At 41.5% G+C, this 17,227-nt stretch overlaps 2 protein-coding genes and 1 long non-coding RNA gene across 4 annotated transcripts in view; 2 read left to right on the top strand and 1 right to left on the bottom strand.

Moving 5' to 3' along the window:
• The window catches only part of galnt1 (UDP-N-acetyl-alpha-D-galactosamine:polypeptide N-acetylgalactosaminyltransferase 1), a 52,147-nt gene extending 41,315 nt beyond the window's left edge, over positions 1–10,832 (top strand). Inside the window, exons 9-14 of the mRNA XM_017425128.3 lie at positions 1,708–1,825; positions 2,128–2,308; positions 4,765–4,904; positions 5,032–5,130; positions 9,347–9,481; positions 9,601–10,832. Of these exons, the coding sequence (XP_017280617.1) occupies positions 1,708–1,825; positions 2,128–2,308; positions 4,765–4,904; positions 5,032–5,130; positions 9,347–9,481; positions 9,601–9,747 (820 nt within the window). The 3' untranslated portion in view covers positions 9,748–10,832. The remainder of the gene's footprint in view (positions 1–1,707; positions 1,826–2,127; positions 2,309–4,764; positions 4,905–5,031; positions 5,131–9,346; positions 9,482–9,600) is intronic.
• Positions 10,833–11,460: 628 nt separating this feature from the next.
• Positions 11,461–15,170, top strand: LOC119617839. The gene is made up of 2 exons (XR_005234260.1): positions 11,461–12,808; positions 12,920–15,170. It is a non-coding gene; the product is annotated as an uncharacterized LOC119617839 (long non-coding RNA).
• The window catches only part of tmem245 (transmembrane protein 245), a 14,338-nt gene continuing 12,008 nt past the window's right edge, over positions 14,898–17,227 (bottom strand). For both annotated transcript variants that reach the window (XM_017425067.3, XM_017425066.3), the window contains one exon: positions 14,898–17,132. In XM_017425067.3, the coding sequence (XP_017280556.1) occupies positions 17,078–17,132 (55 nt within the window). In that variant the 3' untranslated portion in view covers positions 14,898–17,077. The remainder of the gene's footprint in view (positions 17,133–17,227) is intronic.

Below are 17,227 nucleotides of genomic sequence, written 5' to 3'. Positions count from 1 at the left end.
CAAATGAATATTATATATAATAAAACTAGCACTTCCCTTTGTAACTGCCTAAGAAGAAGTATTTTAAATGATATTTAAAAAGAAATGCACAAAGAAAACCATATTCTTTGCAGTTTAAAGCTGTTAAATTATGTTTTAATAATAATCTCTGCATCCATTTGCTCCAATATAATAATTCAGTAGTTTTATGGCTTTTGGCAGGTATTCAGTCTTTCCCACTGTATTTCTGTATTTCTGTATTTTAATACACTGACACTTTATCAGCCACATCTATAAAACCGTGTGCAATCTTGTACGATCGGATACATCAGCTCTACCTTCACAAATCAGCTACAGTTCTTCTGCCAAAAAAAACCCCAACATAATTAAAGTATGTCCTAAAGCTTTAGGAATTTACACCATCTGAAAACCATCAAAGTAGTTTTCTTTGATAACTAGTAAGGTAAGAAGAACTGGCTTAGATGGACTTATGTGAGTTTAGTATTATGGTATGTTTTGGTAAGATTAGCCAACTGTGGAGCTACTCTATTATTAGCCAATGAATGGAAAACTGCAAGCTTTGCTTTTTCTGTCGCAACGTGATGAACTTCATTCAGCCAGAGATTCCGTCAGCTGAAGTAGTCATTATGAGCTCATCTGCTGTACTTTGTAATTTACAGTAATATGAAAAGGTCTGGACTCATTTTCATTAAAAAAAAAGGAACTCGATGAGTTCCCTAAATGCAGGAAATGACAGTAGATCAAGTCCTTCAGATCCTTTAGACACAAAATGAAAAATCCATCCATCGTTTTTTTTTACCTGCTTTTCCTTTTCCGGTTCACGGAAACAGCTGGTGCCTACCTCCATCAGTTTCTGTGTGAGAGGTGGGGTTACACCCCGGACAGGTCACAACTGCAACCAAAAATGAGCAGTTTTTGTCTTTTACTTTGTTCCATAGATTCCATCTCTTTTCACGTTTTTTTTGTCGTCTCTGCCGTTGCCAGCGTTCATGTATTTCAGTGTCGTGATAAACACGGGGCTGTAAACACTGCTTTTATGATAGCGACAGACTCTGTTTGGATAAATGGCTTTAATCAGGATCAAAGCTTCTCTCTAATTTAGTGGATGTTGTTTGTTTTACTGTGGCGTGCTTGGTTCTCATGAAAACAACTTAAATTGTCAGCTGAGGAGTTCAGACATCGCTGAAATGTTGATAGTTAAACAAAAAGCGCACATCTTTAACCTCTTTAATTAGGTTGTTACTGTCTTAAATAACACTGTTTGTTTATTTAGCGAGCTAGATTTTTTTTGTGTGGGTGTGTTTATTTACTATTTCCAAGTGAAATGCAGCAATACTTGTGTACTCTCGAGATGCGTTTCATCTGTGTTTGTTTGCATGGAAGGTACGGTGTTTTTGCAAGTGAACTTGGATGTTAAATAAAAGCCAAAATAGCAGTAGGGGGAAAAATAGGCCTTGTTGTGTAAAGGAGGAAACCGCTGTGTAAGGGAGGGGGTGAAAAAGGGAAGAATAGAGGCCAATAAACAGTGACATGACCATCACAACAACAGACAAAAAAAAATGAGCAGAAGCGGAAAAAACAGGAAGACAGTAAAGAACAGGGGGTGAAATATAAAACTGATGGGCTCTGTAGATACTGAGTGACCTTTAGAAAGCAGCCTGCTGGTGACACTAACCAGCCTCGCTCTGAATTTATCTGTCTCTGCAGGACTCCCACCATGGCAGGCGGCCTGTTCTCCATAGACAGAGATTATTTTCAAGAGATCGGCACCTATGACGCAGGCATGGACATCTGGGGTGGAGAAAACCTGGAAATCTCTTTCAGGGTGAGTGCACGCAGCCAGTTGGCGTGGCTGGACGCTTACATGCCCCGGCAGGTTTTCACGAGTGTCAGTTCGGGTTCCGCGGGCGCTCGCGTTCACGGATGTTACCCGTTGACTGCTCTGACTAAACACTTTGTCGGGCGTCATCCTGACTGGCTCTCGATCAAACTCGCTGTCACAACACAGAGGATCCGTCTGCGTCAGCTGCCTCCCAGCAGAGTTCAGCCTTTTTCGCATTCGGTGGCGAGGCTTTTTGGTTTGTTTTGTAAGGTGTCTGTGTGTTGAAGGGGGTTTGTTCTTCACAGATCTGGCAGTGCGGAGGGACTCTGGAGATCGTCACGTGTTCTCACGTGGGCCACGTGTTCAGAAAGGCGACACCCTACACGTTTCCCGGAGGAACGGGACAGATCATCAACAAAAACAATCGCCGTCTGGCAGAAGTCTGGATGGATGAGTTCAAGAACTTTTTCTACATCATCTCTCCTGGTTAGTTGGGCTGTGTGTGTATGTTTGTGTGTGTCAAAGAGAGGATCTGTGTGTACTCATTAATCTGTGCATGTATGTACTCATGTGTGCACATTAATCTCTGCAGCAGGTGCAATCAATCCATTAACCTGGTGACAGTGTAATATCGCAGTGGTAGCTGAACAGTGCAGGATGGGGGGGGGGGGAGTAATTTCACGCTACAAAAGATCTATTAACCTGCACAAACACACACACACGCACACACACACAAGGCTCTCATGGAAAGACAACCTAAAGAAAGGTCAACTGTTGATTCTGTTCTGTCAATTATAAACCAGTTCTAATATTGTACAGGTTTTACAATATGATAATATGATAAAACCTGTATAACCAGTGTCTGGTAAATACAGTCCGGTTATTTATGACTCGTGGAACAGGCAGGACAGTCAAGGAGTTACTTTTTGTTTGACTCTTGAGTACTTAGTTGGAACTAATCACTCACATATTTAAGTTTTAAATCTGCAGAAATGTTGTCAAAGTGAAAGAAATTTCAGTGGAAAGTGATACAAATGGGTTAGTCTTAGCTGAGCTGTTGTCTTTATTTTAAGTAGGTTGTGTTGTCAGCTGCTGTAAATAAAGTTTGTCCAAAAAAACATATTTCTGCCACAGCAAATGCATGTTAGATTTCCTATAATCATTGTCTGGAGCAACGATTGTTGCTCGAAAGTTGGGGTTGGGACCCCAGTGTGGGTCCTCAGATAATCTCCAGATATCAACTTACAATAAAAAACTTAGTTTTTATGCTATGTTTGCACCGTATTTGTTACAAAAACTTGAAATACAAGTCTATGAATTGATTTTAAAAATAGCATAATGGATGTTAAGACTGTTTGTGTTGTCATTATGTCCTTATTTAATAGAGTAGCATTTTTAGATATTTAAACAGCCAACAGATGGGGTCACACACCTTTGTCACTGTTATTTTATGGGTCGGAAGCTGAAAAGTTTGGGAACCACTGGTCTAGAGGAGCTTAGGTTCAAGAATAAGTGATAACTAAATATTATTCACTGTGTTAAGGGTTTTAAAACGGGAAATGAGCCACCGGTTCATGCAGAGTTACGGCTTTACATCCCTGCTGTTAAACAATTAAAGCAAGTTAGCAGCTAAAGTACGTTTCAGGCTTTAGTGTGAAAAGAATGCTTTAATGTAGCACCGCGTTTCGAGAGATGTTTGTACTCAACACTATCAGGTGTCTGCAGCATCGCTGACAATTAGCTGGAGGTATGAGACTTTTTTTTTAATTAAAGTCGATTACATCATTAAGAATAACTGTGCATGTCAGATGTTGGCTAAATGTACTTTCATGAGAACTAAAACCACAAACTTGAAAGAACCATTTCTTCCTCCTGATTTGCATCGTGCCTGATAAACGGCACAGTGCACTCGTTTACAGCCTCAGCTGACCTGAAAGGCTGCAGCACTGGAGCAGTGTTTGAAGTTGATGTTATTGCTTCAGATTTTGGTCATTATTTTAGTGGCGTTTGTTTTTGGTACAACTGGAAAGACGTAAAGATGAAACCATCTGAAGCTAAGAAGGTGTATATTTATGATATTCTCAATCAGGAAAGAAATAGTTGAAGTTTAGGTTCATCAAAGAGTTACATTTATACAACGAAGGCTTAAAGATCAGCTTCAGACATTTGTTGGCTGAACTGAGGCTCGCAAACAAAAGAGCCGAGCCAGCCACTTTAATAGAAAATCACTCTTGCCTGCTCTGATATTGATATTTTTTGTATTGCTCTCAACATGTTACAAGTCAAAAGTGAATAATGCAGCCACTTTAAAAAAAAAAAAAAATCAGCAAAATAACTTTAATTTGATAAATGTTCTTTCTTCAGATCAAGTCATTCCATGAACAAACAACAGGGATGTCCCAACTTTGCCCTCTTCGTTTCTCTCCACATTTACGACACTCAGTACCCAAGTGTTTTTCTACTTTCTTTTACTTTTTACATTTGTTAGTGTAAAACCGACTCTGAAAAATAAAGTCAGAATATTCGATCAAACCAGATGCTCAGCAAGTACCGACCTGTTGAAGTGAAACTTTCAGCTGTTCGCCTCCAGCGCTTGCACGCTTAACGCCAACACACGTTTGTCAGACTAATACAAGTTGTCATGACACGACATAACGCAGATGGAACATCATGACCTCATGCTTTACACCTCACTTGGTATACTGTCCAAGTTTCTGCGTGTTCTGGGACTCTTGCCGCCAGTGTTGGGTGTTTGAGTGAAAATGTGAAGAAATTTGAAGCAAAAGCAACCAGCTAACGTTAAAAACTGAGCTTTTTGGTTATTTATAAGGAAACAAACACATGCTGTCTGCTGAATGTTGAAAGCTCAGTCGGTTTTGCTCGACCATCTCATCTTGTAAGGAGGGAAAATACGTTTTCAGCAAACATGTCTGTTTGTTCAGGTGTGACCAAAGTGGACTACGGCGACATCTCCTCTCGCACCGGTCTGAGACAAAAGCTGCAGTGTAAACCCTTCAGCTGGTACTTGGAGAACATCTATCCAGACTCCCAGATCCCACGGCATTATTACTCCCTGGGAGAGGTATGCTCTCATCTCACAATGCCACACACACACACACACACACACACACACACACACACACACCACATCACAGTCCAGTGCGTCTCAGCGATCGTTGCTTACTTCGACATGTTTGGATTCGGCTCAGATCCGTAACGTGGAGACCAACCAGTGCCTGGACAACATGGCCCGAAAGGAAAACGAGAAGGTCGGCATTTTCAACTGCCACGGCATGGGAGGCAACCAGGTAACTGAGCGGGGGGGGGATGACTGGAAGTGAAGTAAAATGTATTTATTTACTTTTCAGCCAGGCGATCCAAAGTGCTTTACAACACAGAAACAACAACAGAATCAAATACAGATTAAAAACATAGAAATACAGAAACAAAAAACATCAATCATGTATAATCTAAATGACATATGAGATAATCCAAATAAAGTCATGCAACTAAACATATCTAAACATGAGCTAAAATAGTAGCTAAGATAATCTAAATAAAATCATGATAAAGTTAAACCTGAACTAAAGAACAATCAAGAATCTAACAATCTAACAATATCTAAAATATGAGCTAAGATAAATTAAACTAAACTAAATGTACAGGAAGGCTGAATAAGATATAAACTGAAACATGATAATCCTAAACTAAAGGTACAACATGGCTAACTAATAGTACTAAAGGTCCAAATAAAGGCAGACACACACACACACTAAAAAATAAATTTAAAAAATCTGAAATTATGTGTGGATGCTTAATATTGTAGTTGTTTTTTTTAACAGATATGAAAGAGAAGGAAATGATTTGTTTTAATCACAACATGCAGCACATTTAATAACAGCTGAAGGTAACCAAAGTTCTTCACAGTTCAGCAGATCATCATAAACAAACAAAACAGGTCAACTAAAAATTAACCAGCACTAACTGAACTCAGTTTAACATTAAAGATGCTTACACAAATCCATGGATTGTCAAACCAATCTCGCCCCCAGTTTTTTGTGTTGTTTTTAGTAAAACTTTTGTGATTAGGTTTTATTCTGAGAAGCCTTCTTTGGTGCCAGACTGCACACCATCTGAACAGCGTTTATTAAACAACAAAAATATCATATTTACATTTTTGTATGTGGAAATTTTAACCTTGATTTGCTAAATATGGATAAATATACAAAGATCAGAGCTGTTGTTGACAAAATATACAGATTAGTTTTAAAACTATCCAGAACCTCAGATAATATTATAAATGGACAGCATTAAATACACAAGTGTCTCAGTGCCATAAGGAACTATGTTCTTGGTTTTGTAACCACACAAAACATTTTATAGATACCGTTTCAAAGACATCCACATACTTAAAGCTAACAGAACAGGTGAGGCTATAGGAGCTATAAAAAGAATTTGATCATTTACTCCCACGAAGGTGGTGATGACAAAATGTTCTACCCTTGCAAAAGCAGCGCCGGTGACAGCGAAAAATAGTCTGTCGCCCAGTCAGAAGCTGACTCAGGAAAGTCCCGGCAGACTGTCCTTGATCCGGAAATAGTCAACAGTTGTAGCACGGCAGCTGAAACTGAGAGCGATGCCACAAAAACCAATCTCTGCATCAGCGTTGCTCTGTGCAACTCTCACGACTTGCGAAAACCAACGAGTCTTAGACCAAGATGAAAACCAGGTTCTTCCAACAAGCAGCAGCTGTAGCAGTCTCAAACTCAGAAACGAGTAACAGAGAAACCGTTTCTGTGATAATTGAGGTTTTCGCCCTGCTAACTGCTAACTCCCTCGGATGAAGAAAAGATGGTTTCTGAACAAACCGAAGGTACAGCACTGCAGATCATCCTGATAAACCCAGAAGTCAACAGTCAAACCGTAGCTACAGAAACTGAAAGGGGCATCATCAAAAAGGGTTGGACCAAACCAAAGAGTTTCAGACCAAGATGGAACCCAAAGTTCCTCAAACAAACAGCGAATCTTAAAGTCATCTCAAAGTATTACCAGGGAACTTCCAGTAAGTTCTTAAACAGACTATAGAAAGCATCTCTGTGACAATTTAAGGTGGAATGAAATGTGATTCTGTGGAGATGAATCTCTGGAAATCCAAGAAAAGAATTTCCTTCGTTAAGCAGCTCCAGGATCGTGATTGGCACATTTATACACCAATCAAACCAAGCTCTGAAACTGCGGCCTGCACCCACAGTTGTTGCTTGTAAAATAAATGTAAATCCATGTTTAATGGCCAACGCTGACACGCTTTAGAGTGAACCTTAAATTGGGTCTATAAATCATTTTAATCTTATAAAAGCTGTTAAAGCAGACATGTTTGAACGCTCATCTGGTGACTCCTTTGATGCTAATACAGCATAATCAATAACTACGCACGAGATAAAGGTACAAATATTGACAACCTGTTCCCACCCACTGTTTACTCACAGCTTTATCAAGCTGTAAAACTATAAACCTACTCTCAGCTTGATCACCAACCAGTTAAATATGTTCCATCCAGCGTGTGGCTGAAAGTGAGATGAAATAATCTGTGATTAATAACAAATATGATGTTTATCGCAGTATATCTTCTAATTTCATGGGATTTTGTCTAATATATTGATTTTTTCAGATGGCTAATCATAGAAAATACTAAATAAAAAGATACTAAAAAATAAAAATGGAAGATAATTTATGGGGAAATATTTGTGCGACGTTACAAAACTTTCTCCTGCAGTTTATCTTTTTACTAAAAGCATCACTACTGAACTCACGAGCACATCATCTGCGTAGAAGTTACTTTGGGATGCCCTAAACAGAACGAGCGCCTGTCTCAGAGACACGTTAGGGCTGTGATCATCAACTGGTGGTTCCCAGGCTGCATCTGGGCCTCAAGATCATTTTATTTAGCCTGTGAAGTTTTTTAAACTGGTAAGAAATTAAGATAGAGTAGTTGGTTCGCTTGCTCCCCACCTGGGATCAGACCAAGTGTGGACACTGGTGCGAGACCACTCTGCCTTTTGGAGCTCAGTGGTGTTTGTTGTTTGATTTTTCTTGACAATCTTGACCGTTTTTAACTTTTCTGTGAGGTGGTTTTGCTTTTTTTTTTAAGCCAGAGTACACTTAAGATAGCTCCACTCAGGTGAAATTAAAACAAACCACCTTTTTTATTATTTTTTTTAATACAATACTTTTAGTTCTTCAGGCATCAATGTTGTCTAATTCAAAAAAACTCATTTTAGTTCTTTTATTATATTTAGCCTTTTGTCAAATGCAGAGTGACTCTCAGGTAAATTCACAAAGAGAAGTCTCAGTCTAACAAGAAAAAGTGAAACATTGTCTGGCATCTTTGGAAAGAAAAACATAAATGCTTTCCATTTATGGCAGCAGAAATATAAATAAATAAATAAACCCGACCGGTCATAATTAGCGGAAAGATGTCTTATCAGAAGACGGCCCCCGCGTTGTCTGATTGGAGCAGCTTCCCCGGAGCAAAGTTTGTTGACGTCTGCAGTGAGGATTAAAACAGAAGATACCAAAAACAGTGTGTCCTCTGAACATGTAACACTCGAAGGACACAGGAGTCATTTCTACCTCTTGTGTTCTGTAACAGTCGCAGATATGACATGAGAAGAGGATGTGTTCAGTTTTTACGATGCGGTGACATCCAGACCGACGGCCTCATCGGACCCCTCTGCAGGACGCAGAATACACCTCCTCTGTTTCGTTAAGGAAGCCTCAGCCCTGATATTGATCACTGACCTCTTTCTCTTGAAATTCCTTCCTGCTGAACACCATATTCATCCACAAATCCAGTGCCGAGCCTACTTTCTTTTTTCTTTTTTACATATTATTTTCCGTCCTCATTCATGTTTCCAGTCGTCTGATCCAGCTTATCAATCTGACTATATACCGTAGGTTACGCTTCTGTTTATCCAAGCCTCTTATTAGCCTATTTTTGTGTTTGCTAAAGTGAATTACCTGTGGCGGCCATCTTGAATAAGGGCCAACTGCAAAGGTTAATCAGTTGTAGATGTACATCCAATAATTACTTCCTGAGAGTTTCATTAAAACCCGTCCACTGGTTTATGACATGTGTTGCCATAAAAGACAGACAGATAAATGAGCACCTACACACACACACACACACAAGCAAGTACAATATTGCCCACCCTCACGATGGCGGGTGATAACTAACTTTTATCAAACTTGTGAAATCTACCTTTGATTTAACTCTCATTCAGTGACTAAACCAAATCAACCAAGCACAGCAGTTATAGGTTTAAATCATCATAGTTCTTTTAATCTATGTCAAAAACCTCCTAATAATTAAGAGAGATTTAAACAAAAGTCATGAACTGTGAGACACACGGGGCCCAATTTAAGAGAAGTCAGAGAGCTAAAAATGCTCAGGGGGATAAAAATGTTTGTCTGTACTTGTACATGAGACTCGTGTGGGTTCCTTAAAAAGCGTCTGTGTTTGTGCAGGTTTTCTCGTACACGGCCAACAAGGAGATCAGGACAGACGACTTGTGTCTGGACGTGTCCAAGCTGAACGGGCCCGTCATGATGCTCAAGTGTCATCACCTGAAAGGCAACCAGCTGTGGGAATACGACCCTGTGGTGAGTGGAGACATCGTGTCCGAACTTTAACCATCTGAGCAACGGCGGACGCTCTGAGAGCCTGAACAAGATCTGAAATGAGGCGTTTTGTTTGTTTATTTGGTTGTCTCCCGGTGCAGAAGCTGACCCTGGTCCACGTCAACAGTAACCAGTGCCTGGACAAGGCCAGCGAGGAGGACAGCCAGGTGCCCAGCGTCAGAGACTGCACACACACGCGCTCCCAACAGTGGCTGCTCCGCAACGTCACACTACCGGAGGTCTTCTGACCACGCTCCACGCGCTCACAGACCCACTACTCTCACACACGCAGCGGCCCGGGGCGAGCGGGCATGTTTATTGGGTTTGGGCACAAGGACGGAGACTTCCCGCGTGGGGACCCGGGAGCGGATGGGACGGTACTACCTCTGTCAGAGACCAGAGGGAGGGGTGTCTTTGAGCCTCCTCAGAGCGAACAGAGACCATGTTTGTTGTTTTACATTTGTTTTTGTTTTTTTAAAAAAAAGATTTTATCCGTGAAGAGCGACTGGTTCCTGCGTGTGAACACAGGACTGGGCCGGTGGAGTCGAGGTTCTGCACACAGCTTCCCTGGACGAAGCAGTCCACCCCTCAGCTCATCACTTAACGTTTACTGAATGCCTCTGATCAGTGTGTGTGTGTGCACTTATCTTTGTGTCTGAGTGTGTACTCTAAGATGAATGTATGCTTTGAGAAGGGGCCTGAATTCCTTATTCTTTGAGCTCTCTTTTTTTTTTTATTTAATTTTGTAACGGATTTTTGAAAATGAACTCTTATGAAGACGTATGCATGTGTGCGCGTGCGTGTGTGCCTGTCAGAGCCCCTCCTACAGTCTTGCAGCAGTGTATGTCTCCCTCTGGTGTTTCTCCTCGGCATTACATCTTGCAGACTGAAGCCTCCACTCTGAGAAATATCCACGGGACGGCACATTTAAAAAAAAAAACAAAAAGAGAAAACTAAACCCGACGTCTGCCATCAGCAGAGATGTAGAGATAGAGAAAAAAATGTTTGTGATATCTTAAAGTTTCTATGTCCAGTTTTTACATGACCTGTCTGTTTTTACTGTTTCAGTAACCTTAGTTCGTCTCTGTTGTCTTTAAAGAGAATTAACTTAGAATCAACACACACAGATTGTGGATAATGTACCTGATGTTCACTGCATCCTGTAGTGTTCATCCGTCAGTAACTCTCCCATAATGCACCACACAGCCACGCACAAGCTGTACGCATTTAGGAAAAAGGAAAAAGGCTAATCTGATTCTTGCATTGACTTGTTTCCAGGAAAAAAAAAAAACACTCCAAGGGCTTCTTTCCTCTGGTGGAGTGTGTGGAAGTACGTATCCGTGCAGATGTGAATGTGTTTTTATCTTCAGCCCACATCCAGCTCATCAGCTCCCTCCTTATCAGAGCAAAAATAATTTAGGACTAAAAGCCTGTAGGAAAATATCTCTGCTTCCTGAACAGAAGAAAAGGTTTTATTTTCTCTAGTTTTCCTGTGGACATATCGGAATCAACAGAATAACTGTCGGCAGGCAGAGGGAGCAGGGGAGCTGACATGTGGGTCCATAGGACGTATCTATATTCGTAGCCACATATTTCATTTTAGCAAGTTTAACTGCTGCATTTCAGCGTTCATATCTTACTGTGAGGAAGACAACAGAGCGTTATCATTTCAACCGTCACGCTCCTTTTTTTTTTCTTTTATGTGTGCGTTTTGTTTTGTGTCATTCCTGCCGCTGCGAGTCAGGGCACGAGAGATTTCCCAAAAGCTCTAAAACATTTCAGCTTCCTCCAGTGGAGGAAGGTTTACGGGCGACAGGCGGCCGTCGACTGGTTGCTCGTGTCTGAGCGGAGTGACTGTGGTGAAGATGTGTCGGACTGAGACGGAGAGGAGCGTGCTGATTGGTTCGATGCCGGTCGGGGTAAGGGGGTGGGGGGAAGCGGGGGGTTGAAAATAACTGACATGTCCAGGCTTCCACACTGAGCTGATCCAAATGTAGAAAATAAAGGTGAAAAGGTTTACAGAACAATCGGAGGAGCATGTCGATTTTTCTGCCTCTCTCCTGAGTCCCCGCGGGACTTTCAGGTGTTCTTCCTCGGGAACGTCTGAGAACTCGGCTGGAAGTCAGGAACCTCTCCGTGGAGTTCGGTTTCAGTGAAATAATGACAGATTTCTGAATCCAGTACTGGCAGCCAATCCATAAATACAGTCAGCCCTTCATGACCTTGTTTAGAATATGTAAAAAAAAATACTTCTTAACCCCCCAAAAATTAGCATCCTTCATCATTCAGGTTGGATTTTATCTGAGTTTTGTGTAGTTTTACTTAACTTAATGTCCAAAAGTCTTGAGTCATTCATCATTTCTTTATATTTTGTTTCGTGTAATCTTTTAAAGTGGTCTCGATCGATATTCCTCCAGGCTTTCTGAAAGTCTTCCAAAAGATTTTCTTTGAACTTTACCTGCTTTTTCGTTCTCTGTCCAGTATCTGACCATTTTCAGAGAAATGCTGTGTGTGTGTGTGTGTGTTTGTCAAGGCACTTAACTCTGACCTGTGAATCACTCGGGCATAAAAAGACTTGAACTCGAAGAGGGGGGACCCTGTGCTGCGTCGACACAACAGATAACTCGGCAAAGAGCTGATTTTAAACTGGCACCCTGTCACAAAGACACGATTTGTTGCCGTTTCTTCGCTGAATCTGTAGCACAGTTTGACGCATAACACCGTATTCCAGCACCAACAAGGTGATTCCCCAAAGAGCCGTGAGCTGAAAATGTGACACAGGATGATTAACTCGAAGATGACGCAGCTCCTGTTTCAGGTCTTCTGCATTGTTTTCTTCCCGTTCCGTAAAAACACAACTTTGACCCCTTTTCTGGCCCCCTGTTTCTGTTTTAAGTTGAACAACATGCTATTTTTAAGACTTTCATGAAGCCTTTCCTGAGAACCGTTGACGTGGACCGCTTTTAAAGATCACAGGAAAAGTCTGGCTCCTTGGAAGAAAAATACGAAGAAAAAGGAGATGGTTTAAATGTTTGCGCAGTACTGTAGGTGGTTGTAAGTTATAAAAGCTGAAAGCTGTTTTATCAGAAAGGAGTTTGCTTCCAAACTCGAAAGTGTATCTTTAGAATCGTCATCTTTTTTTTATCGTATATAAAACTGCACAAAGCCTCGCGTTCTGCCGCCTGCAGTCCTGACCTCAACCCCGCTGAACACCCGTGGGGTTAGCTCCGGCCTGCTGCTGACACAACCACGCTGGGCCACTTGGCTGAAGAACCGGATGCCGTCCTGGAGGAGTGCGTGACCGAGCCGGTGAGCCGCATCATGAGGAGGTGCCAGGCTGTTGTGGCTGTGTGTGGTTCTTCCACATGCTACCGAGGCCCTTGTTTGTTAAATAAATGTCTCATTTTTGTTTCTTTTCAGACTGAAATCCTCCGATTCGATCAACGACACCAAGCGATGGTTATTTGCAGAAAAAGTTTGGTAAGTTTTTCATGGGCCCAGCCCACAAATGCAACTTCCTTCCAAACGTGGCTCCATTTAAGGGGAAGTAAACAGGCTTTCAGTGGTAAAAAAAAAAAAGATTTATTGCAAAGAAATAACGAACCAAACACGAATGTCCTTACTTTGTTTGTTTCTTTATCAGTCAACTCTTTGACCACCTGTAAGATGGAGAAATGAAACTCACTCTGCCGCAGGTTGTGATCTGCAGCCTCGTGTGCATGCATGTCGGAAAGATGCGCCTCTTATCTCCACAGCGGTAAAAGCTGCTGCGGCAGAGAGGAGTCTGAGCGGAAACGGGATGCAAGTCACGAGGGGCTCTTCTCTGTCCTATTAATAAACATGACGGTCCAGCGTGAAGGTAATAGAGTCAGACTGCAGACTGAGTAAGTGTTCAGTGCCGAGTGGATTATTCAAACTCCCTTTCTTTGATCCGCTGAATTATTCATACGCCAGCCGCTCCTGAGTCATCAGGAAGACATATTAGACAACAGTGTGGCTGCAAAACATGTGGATGCCTCTGCATTCATTTTCTCACAGCCTTGCTTCCGCAGAGGCAGCTCCTCAGCAATATTTTAAAGGAAATGTCTACTTAAGTGAGACAAAAAGAAAAGAAACTGTAGACTCTGAATGATACAAAGGAAGGCTGTTTCTGTACAAAATGACGACCCGGTTCTGTTTCTGTTTTTTGTTCGAGGACGGGACGCACATCTGTCCAGTTTCTCTGCAAATGAGACTAATGATGCTGCTGTCGGGGAGATGAGGAGCCCCGGCGGCTCAGGAGGGCTTCGCTGCGGCCGACTTCAGAGGAAACGCATGAAGCCTTTGATGTGAGGAAAACGTATCAGAGCCGAAATCAATCTGCAGCCCAGTGGGGCAGAAAAGACAGAATACTGGAGCACGTGCGGAGCAACACAGGGAATTTATTAACACCGAAGTGTGTCTGTCACATTTAGGTGGGAGGTTCTTGTTTCATGACCCGCTCAGACGCTTTCAGTCTCATCTCTGATCAAGTATTTGGTTTCATGTTTAGGGATGTTTGTAGAATATTTAAATTAATCAGCAAAATAAGATTGAAATATATGAAAAAAGTTCTTTCAGCTGTTCTCTTTACAGGGGTCGCCACAGTGAGTCGTCCTCCTCCATCTAACTGCATCCATATGTCTCCTCCTTGTCTCTCACATCCTTCCGTCCCTCCTCTGCACGTCCAAACCGTCTCAGTCTGTCCTCTCTAACTTTATCTCCCAGTCCTTCAACCTGTGCTGTATATAAATAAAGAATAAAACTGGTATTTGAAGACAGCAGCTGATCAGGAACGTAATAAAAACAGCTGTTTTTGTTTAAGATCATCAGCTTTTCCAAAAAGGAGGTGAAGAAACAATTATTTCTCATTCCTTCTCATCTTGAATAATGGAAGACTTTGGTTGGGTTTTTGTTGTTTGTTGTTCATGCACCAAGCTCTTTTTGCATTTTCAGTGTTCTGTGTGCAGATTTTGGGTTCAGTAAGATATCTCCTGCAGCAGGATGTGTTTGAGAAAAGCAAGGCAGCCGTGGTTCCGTCAGGCAGCGTGGCTCGTTTTGGAACGACTCCCGACTTCAGCAGCAGCTGCACTGAGAGCGTTTCACGGATTTCATATTTATTCCGTCCATCTGTCCAGAGCTCCGCTGACACATTGACAATCTGTAAAGCCTTTACAGAACAGATGACACCGACTGAGTCAGTTCTCACCAACACAGGAAAGTTTTTGTTTTTTTTAAATCTCCGTTCACTCCGAGAAAGTTTTGTTCTCAAGCTTCGCACCTTTTATTAGATTCTAAAAATAAAAGTTTACAAGTTAAAAAAATTTAAGCCGAAGCCACAAAAAGCTGAGCATCAAACAAAGTAACTACTTAACGCACATAAGATTTAAAATATATTTATTCAGTCGATATCCAGTATAAAAACCAGTAATTATGGCAGAAAATACAGTATTTTAGTTAAACTCCGCTGCAGCACCTCTCCGCCCTCAGACAGCTCTGCTCAGGAAAGCTTCAAGTGATGGAAACTACTTCAGACTTTCAAAACAAAAGTGCTTGGACTCTCAATAAAAACAAACACGGAAGAAGCCGAGGTGAGCAGAAAACATCACGTCTCTGAACTCATGTGAAACCTGGTGACATCAAAGTGCTTCAGCGCAAAAAACTGAATGAATAGCTTGTTTGTGCTAAAAAGATTCAAATAAGTAAAGAAATATAAAGCCTATTTTAAAAAAAAATAAATAAATCCAGGACATCTCATCACTACAGTAGTCTCTGTCAGTCTACTGTGGCTCAACTGGAAGGATTAAAAATGAAAACTGTGGCAATGAAGCTCGGTTCATCTGTTTACACGTCTAGCTTTAATAACTCACACCTACCTCCACGGAAACACAACACGCGTGTTAAATTAGAAAGAAACAAACCGTCAAAAGTGCGCCTCTTGAGCCAGACTTGCAGAAAAAGAACAGTTCAGTCCATTTTTCTACTGAAGCCGAACTCGAGTTAGAGGTAAGAAGTAAAAAAACTCCAGGAGCTCAAACAGCTCTGAGACGAGGGAAGTGCAGAGTAAAATGTGAGCACATGACACCTGAGTAATTACAGAAAACATTGGAGCGCTCGGGTTGTCAGGATGATGTGATCAGAGTCAGTGTCTAAATAAGATTAAACTAAACTGCAGTTTTCTTGGCCAACTTCTGATTCATGCAAAGCTCTGCCCCGTCTATTCTGACTTTTATGACCATGAAGAAGAAAAATAGAAAAAATGAGGAAGCTTTTTGTTTGGAGATTAAAATTGGAAATACTACTGCCAGGAAAAAAAGTTGCAATGTTGAGGGAGGAGGAAACAAATCGTCTTTCAAGACTAAACGGGAGGAAGTCAACCCCGCTGAGCTCCTGAACCCTTTGTTTTATTTTTATTTATTGTATCCAAGGGTTACGGGTGAATTTATACTGGGTTAACTACAAAATAACATTTGAAGTAGTCCGAGGCGCGGTTTCTTTCTCTCTCTGCAGCCGAACTCACAGAACTTGTTTTAATCTTTCACAATAAGAGTCTGAAACCCCTCCAGAAAACTCTGAAGCTTGTGAAAATGGCTTACATTCTTATTTTTCAGTAAAATAGATGCTGCAGCCGAGACGAGCAGAAATTCTGAATATTTAGAAGTCAACTTTTAGTGTTAACGACTCTTATTGTGAAGGATTAAAAGAGGTTCTACTAGTTCCGCTGCAACAGGAGAACCTCATCTTGGACTGGTTCAAATAAAATACTGCACCAGTTAAAGTGCTCCATTAACCCTGGGATACAAGAAGAAGAAACAGAAATACAGTTGAGTTCAGGAGCACAGTGGTCCTGCAGTTTAGTCTTTAAAGTCGACACTTTTTCCCCGATAATACTGACACTTCAAAAAACAACCTGAGTTGTCCTGATACACCGGAGCAGATCTTCTAATTTTATTTTAGTATACGCACTTCAGGACATAAAAGTGCACCAGATAACATTCAACATTATATTTGTAAAAATAATTCATCCGATTTGTTGTTAGATGTGTTATTTTTCACAACTTTTAAGCTATTGAGTTTTAACTTTTGTCTCTTAATTGCCAATTAAAAGTGCTTCCTCCAACTTTAGATATTATAAATAGCCAAGTTTGAGCTTTTATCATTTGGTAGAAACTTACTATTCAAAGACATGCTGTTGCTCAGTAGCTGCTTAGCTGTGGTGCAATTATTCACCATTAGAAAAAAAAAATCTAAACTTTTGAACCGATCAACCTAAAAATTGTCCTTTTTGGTCACCTGCTGAACACTTGTTGCATTCCTGTCAGAAACCCAAGGTGCTGTTATTGGTCCAGGTCCAGGTCCAGGTCCAGGTCCAGGGTTCTAACCCGCTCAGGTTAACCGCTCGCTCCGGTAAGCAGGCGGCATCGGGAATCACTGCGTCGTCACTTCTTGGTCCGGGTCGACCTCGCGGAGCCTGCCGGGAGCTCCGAGGAGGGGAGCGAGTTTCCCCTGAAGAATCAGCCAATAGGAAGCCAGCTGATGTACCGCAGGGACACGCCCCTCTCACTTTGACTCGGCGGTCTTCTTCAGGACCGTGGGCGTGGAGTCCGTGAAGGGCCTGAGAATCACAACGAGGGAACAAACTCACGCCGGTTGACTTGTTTGAAATCTTTAATCTGTTGTGTGTTTTTTGGGGGGGTTGGGTGGGGTGGG

Source organism: Kryptolebias marmoratus, linkage group LG16, assembly GCF_001649575.2.
Source record: "Kryptolebias marmoratus isolate JLee-2015 linkage group LG16, ASM164957v2, whole genome shotgun sequence".
NCBI lineage: Eukaryota > Metazoa > Chordata > Actinopteri > Cyprinodontiformes > Rivulidae > Kryptolebias > Kryptolebias marmoratus.
This window is presented reverse-complemented; position numbering and strand designations above follow the sequence as displayed.